General features: G+C 47.2%; 1 protein-coding gene across 1 annotated transcript in view; it reads right to left on the bottom strand.

The window, feature by feature from the left end:
• Nucleotides 1-511: 511 nt before the first annotated feature.
• The window catches only part of AQP3 (aquaporin 3 (Gill blood group)), a 16,315-nt gene continuing 11,369 nt past the window's right edge, over nucleotides 512-5,457 (bottom strand). The window contains exons 3-6 of the mRNA XM_024196714.3: nucleotides 4,314-4,451; nucleotides 2,615-2,733; nucleotides 1,484-1,701; nucleotides 512-762 (exon numbers count right to left, since the gene is read on the bottom strand). Of these exons, the coding sequence (XP_024052482.1) occupies nucleotides 594-762; nucleotides 1,484-1,701; nucleotides 2,615-2,733; nucleotides 4,314-4,451 (644 nt within the window). The 3' untranslated portion in view covers nucleotides 512-593. The remainder of the gene's footprint in view (nucleotides 763-1,483; nucleotides 1,702-2,614; nucleotides 2,734-4,313; nucleotides 4,452-5,457) is intronic.

Raw genomic sequence — 5,457 nt, 5'->3', positions numbered from 1 at the left:
GACGTTATACCTAGGCAAAGCCTGGTTGATGTGGATCTGAATGCTATGCTATTAATGGCATGCACTACAGATTTCATGGGCTATGGTCATCCCTAGTGTAACACCATTGAGCTTAGTGGAGTTACACCAGGAATGAATTCAACAGCAGACTGCAACCGCCCGCTTCTCTTTTGCATTTAGATATTTTCATTTGTTGATCTCAAAGCCCTTTATAAAGGTGCGTGTGAGGAGGTCTCCTCATCCCCACCCTGCCGATGGAGAAACAAGCTCAGAGAAGTGAAGCGATTTGCCCGAGGTCATGCAGTAAGCCAGTAGCAGAGCCTGATTAGAACTCAGGTTGCCTGAGTCAGGTCTGAGCTCTAACCACTTGACTGCACTGCCAACCCCCCTTTACCAGGATAAGACTATATGGTGCCTTTGGCAAAGGCTCATGGGCAAATTTCTAAAGCAAACGCATCAAGGTGTACAAAGAAACTAGGACAGAATATCTCAAGAAGTGGAGTCTCTTGTTGTTCTTGAATCTTTCTCCTTCTTTTCCTTCTCTTCTTTGGTTCCTGCAGTCCTGTGAAAAGTGTCCATATCTGCCAGCCTCCTCAGACCCTTTCCTTATGCTTCACGTTGGCCAACCTGACATTTTCCTGCTCAGTGGATGGTGGAGATGGCTCGTCGTGGCATCCAATCATCAGCTGGTAAACCAGCACTCCCGCAACTGCCCCAAGGAAAGGGGCCACGACCGGGACCCACCACCACTGCATGCCAGTACTGAAAGACACAAGAAAATGAGAGATGAGGAATGGGTAGTGGGACATCAACCAGAATAACCCAAACCCTGGGCATCTCAGACTATTTCCAATGACTTTCAATCGGACAAAGGCTCCTAAGTGCCCGAGGACCTTTTGAAAATGGGATGTAGGCGCCTAGGTCATCTAGGTACTTTTGAAAATGTTCATCCCTGGGCTTGAATGACCCAGAGAACTGGAGCTCTCTCTAGCTTCACTGTCACCCTATCAGAAAGCAGTGACTTCCTAAGAGTGAGCATGAATGCAGCCTTTTCAGAGAGCTGTCAGTGCTGTCCCACCCACGTCAGTAGGGAGAGGACTTTCCCCCGCCCCTGTTATTTCCCCATCGCGTCCATTTGGCAATAGCCACGACAGTCTCCAAACGAGCTTATGTTCAGGGAACAGTTGCCCTTCCCATGCTTGCTCCTAGGCCTACTACTCAATAGCAACGCCAGGGCATAAGCTCTGATCTCTGGAAAGGGCTCTGCTCCGGCTGTGTCTCATTGCTCAGGAAATCTCCAGGGAGATTAGTGCCTTTTAGGAATTTTAATGTGACCCAAAGGTGCCTCAAAATGCAGAGACCGCTTAGGTGTCCCTTTCTGATGGCCACTTCCAGAAGTGCTTGGGTGAGTTACTTTTTGGCCACCGTGTGCCTTGATCCCATCAGATCTAGGTAACCCACGCGCCATGGAGAAAACACTTACGAGAATACTTCTGTGCCCCAGCCAGCAATGGCGGTGAAAAGACGAGGCCCGAAGTCCCTGGCTGGGTTGACGGCGTATCCAGAGTTGAAGCCCATGGACGTCCCGATAACCAGGACCACAAAGCCAACAGTGAACGCCTCAAGGCCCCGGGGGATAGGGTTGTTGTAGGGATCCACAATAGCCAAGACGCAAACAATCAAGGATGCCGTGCCAATGAACTAGCAGGAAAAGGAGGGAGAGAGACATGGTTGAGGTTTGATCAGTCTTTTAACAAAGTCACGCAGCTACTGGATGGAATGCTGCATGTTTAGAACTTATCCTCTGGAGTGACGAACAGGCATAGTGAAGGATGTGATCTCATTAAGCGCAGGGAACACCAAAGGGAATACAAAGTGGGGAATACTATGGCAAAGGGAACATGTCCAGAAAAGAACCCACCCTTAACAATAGCCTCATGGAAACATCTGGAGCAGAGAATGTGTCTTTCTCAGTAAGGCTACATAGGAGTAGAAAGTCATAGGGTCTTTGAGTTCCCATGAGTCTAAGGACGCATTCTTAGCAGCGTCAGTGGGAGAGACTGCACTGCAAGGAGGACATTAAATAGTCCTCTAACAGCCTGCAGTGATACCAGCTCAGGCTAGGATCTCACAAGCTAAACAAGGTCAGTCAGGGTTGACACTTAGAAGGAGACCAAGGTACCACAGAGATCCATATTCATGATTCCCCCATGCTACTATTCCTTCTGTAGGTATGCCCCAGCATAGCGGCACTGTGTGTTGGAAGACGCCACTTTTCTGGAGAGAAATAAAACCAGGGTTCTGCCCTCGTGTGATCATTAAAGGTCCTAGGGCACTTTTTACTAGAGTTGGGTCTTAGCCCTAGTGTCCTGGCCAAATTTTAGTCTGTTTCCATGTGCAGGTCGCACTGTGGCCACCTATACCATTAAACCCTCCTGTATCCAGGCGCACTCCTGCACTCTGATCCTCATGCTGACCAGTGGATTATTGGGTCCCGACTGGTGAATATCACTGATCTAAATCCCAGGAAACGCAGCATTGTTCCTCTTGAAATTGAGTGAGAGGGCCAGGATTGTCCTGCAAGGTCTCTTACCAGCACCCCCAACTCTCTTACCTGGTCAAAGAATCCATTCAATACATTCAGATGATTAGACGGGTAGGTGGCAAAAATGCCAGCGGTGCCATTCGGTCCCAGTACAAACAACTGGTTGTTGCCAAAAGCCCATATAGCATCTAGAATGGGAAACAGGGTTGGGTCAGTCATTCATCGCCTAATTGTTCAACAACACAGCAGAATCCGGGGCAGGGGGTGTTATTTGGGAAGCCTAACAAGTCATCTGGACTTAAAACCTATGAATATTACAATAGAGAATCACCATATTTGTCCATCGTACACATACTGAGCGCCATACAACTGGCTGCAATACAGCCAACTGCCGCTCAGGAGACAGTTACTTAGTAGCTGTGGGCTACCGGGGGCCCTATGACTTTTTCAATGTCCTGTTGAAGCTCAGCACCTGTGTATAGGATGAATAATCACGTCCCATAATTTAGTAATGCTTAACGTTGACCTTGGTCTGTTCTCTGACTGTGACACTGGGTCATTTAGTTTCCTGAGGGCTGTAACAGGTCTCATTCCGGTTGTTGGGCTTGGTGCGCGGGTAGCTGGGTGGGTGGTGTTGGTGGCCTGTGATATACAGGAGGTGAGACTGGATGATCTGGGGTCCTTTCTGGCCTTGAACTCTATGACTGTTACTGCAGTGGACAATGCTCTCAATTTAGAGATGATAATGAGCCGGAGTCTCTGCTCAGGTACGCATGAGCAAGTCCCACTGACTTGTAGGGGAATTAAGTATGTGTATCTGAGGCCAAAGTCTGGTTCAAGGAATTGTCATTGATCTTTAATAAAACTGATTATTTAATTAACAATCGATTATTGAGAATGTTTTCCTAAATTTAAACAACAGCAACGAGAGGTATAAAACCACTCTTGCACGGCAGTTAGTAATAGAACCTAATAACCAACTGGTCCTGACTGTACCACCCAAGAGGGGCTTGTCTGCAGGGCACCACGTTGCGGTCTATGGGGATGTGAATTGTAGAGCACTCTATCGGGTCGCGCTCGAATTACCTCCTGTAGGCCCTGCTGGCGTGAGCTGAAAGGTACCTAGATTGCATTGATGTAGTCCCGTTTCAAACAGGACTACGTTAACGTGAACTGGTGCCTTTTAGTTCATGCCAGCAAGGTCTCCCTGGGGCAGTTAGAGGGCAACACATTAGCATGCTCTACTATTCACACCCTTGTGGACCTCACCGTGCTGCCATGTAGACAAGCCCGAAAGCTGGATCACAAACGCTGTTAGTTACTGATTGTTTGCACTTTGTTAGGTAATGGAGTTAACTGTTGCCTTGCTGGTAATCCTTATTTATTCTTTTTCTTGACTGTGTAAAACAAGAGGAGCTAATTGTTATGGCTGAGTGTCACCCCAGAGGCTGCCAATCAGGAGACACAAAAACACCAGGCAGGGGAGGGCTCTGAATAGAATTTCCTTGATGGGATAAAGCCAACTGTCACAATGTTGTTGCTTGAGCACATATCGTTGTGCCCCAGGTGAAGACGTTACACGGGGCCCTGCGATTGATTTTGGGAGCTTTGAATGTGGGATCACTCTAGAAAAGCGCAGAGATACTAGGATGGCCATCAACCCAACCACAGGAAAATGCTCCGATTTGGACGAGGAAGATGTTTTTCACAGCGTAAGAGAACAGAGTGAGGAGGGACGGCATAAAAGCCGAGTGGTTTGTTCACTTACCAAAGTACAAGCCAAAGACGATACCCGCTCCTAGGAAAGCACCGATGGTTTGTGCCAGGATGTAAATAGGCAGCTTAATCCACGGCTCCCGGGCCATGAGGCACAGAGCAAAAGTTACAGCAGGGTTCAAGTGGCCACCTGGGAAAGAGTTTCTCGTTAGTGCGTTCTGAGTGCAGGATCTGGCCCCAGAATACATGGAAAGGGACCAACACGTTCAGAAAAACGCGCCTGCATTCATGTAAAAAGCGCAGCTGCTGGTGCTCTCTGGGACTGTGTGTGTGACAACACCCTCCGGATCAAATTCACCCACCAGAACAGCAGCACAAGGCCCATAGGCATTCTAAGCCCCACTGAAACCCTTGAAGGAGGTGCAGCTGCTGAAAACCAGGCCAGATATGTGGCCCTGTTCATTGGAAGATATGGGTTAATCCATGTGCCCAGAGCTAGGCAATACCTGGTCTTTAGGGAAACACACTGGATAAAGCCCTTGAGGACGTACTGCAGGGAATGGGACTCGGGAAAGGATTAGATGCTCTAATAGGCCTTTTTCCATCTCTAATTTCTATGACCCAGTGAGGTTCTCAGCAAGAATGACTTGCTCTCTCTAAATCTATCTATCTATCTATCCCCATACACCCCTCTATCTATCTATCTATCTATCTATCTATCTATCTATCTATCTATCTATCTATATCACCATACACCCCCTCTATCTATCTATCTATCTATCTATCTATCTATCTATCTATCCCCATACACCCCCTCTATCTATCTATCTACCTATCTATCGCCATACACCCCCTCTATCTATCTATCACCATACACCTCTCTATCTATCTATCTATCTATCTATCTATCCCCATACACCCCCTCTATCTATCTATCTATCTATCACCATACACCCATCTATCTATCTATCTATCACCATACACCCATCTATCTATCTATCTATCTATCTATCTATCTATCCCCATACAACCCCTCTATCTATCTATCTATCTATCACCATACACCCCCTCTATCTATCTATCTATCTATCGTCATACACCCCCTCTATTTATCTATCTATCTATCTATCACCATACACCCCCTCTATTTATCTATCTATCTATCTATCATCATACACCCCCTCTATCTATCTATC

The sequence above is a fragment of the Terrapene carolina genome, unplaced genomic scaffold, assembly GCF_002925995.2.
Source record: "Terrapene carolina triunguis isolate 2854851 unplaced genomic scaffold, T_m_triunguis-2.0 Scaffold998, whole genome shotgun sequence".
NCBI lineage: Eukaryota > Metazoa > Chordata > Testudines > Emydidae > Terrapene > Terrapene triunguis.
This window is presented reverse-complemented; position numbering and strand designations above follow the sequence as displayed.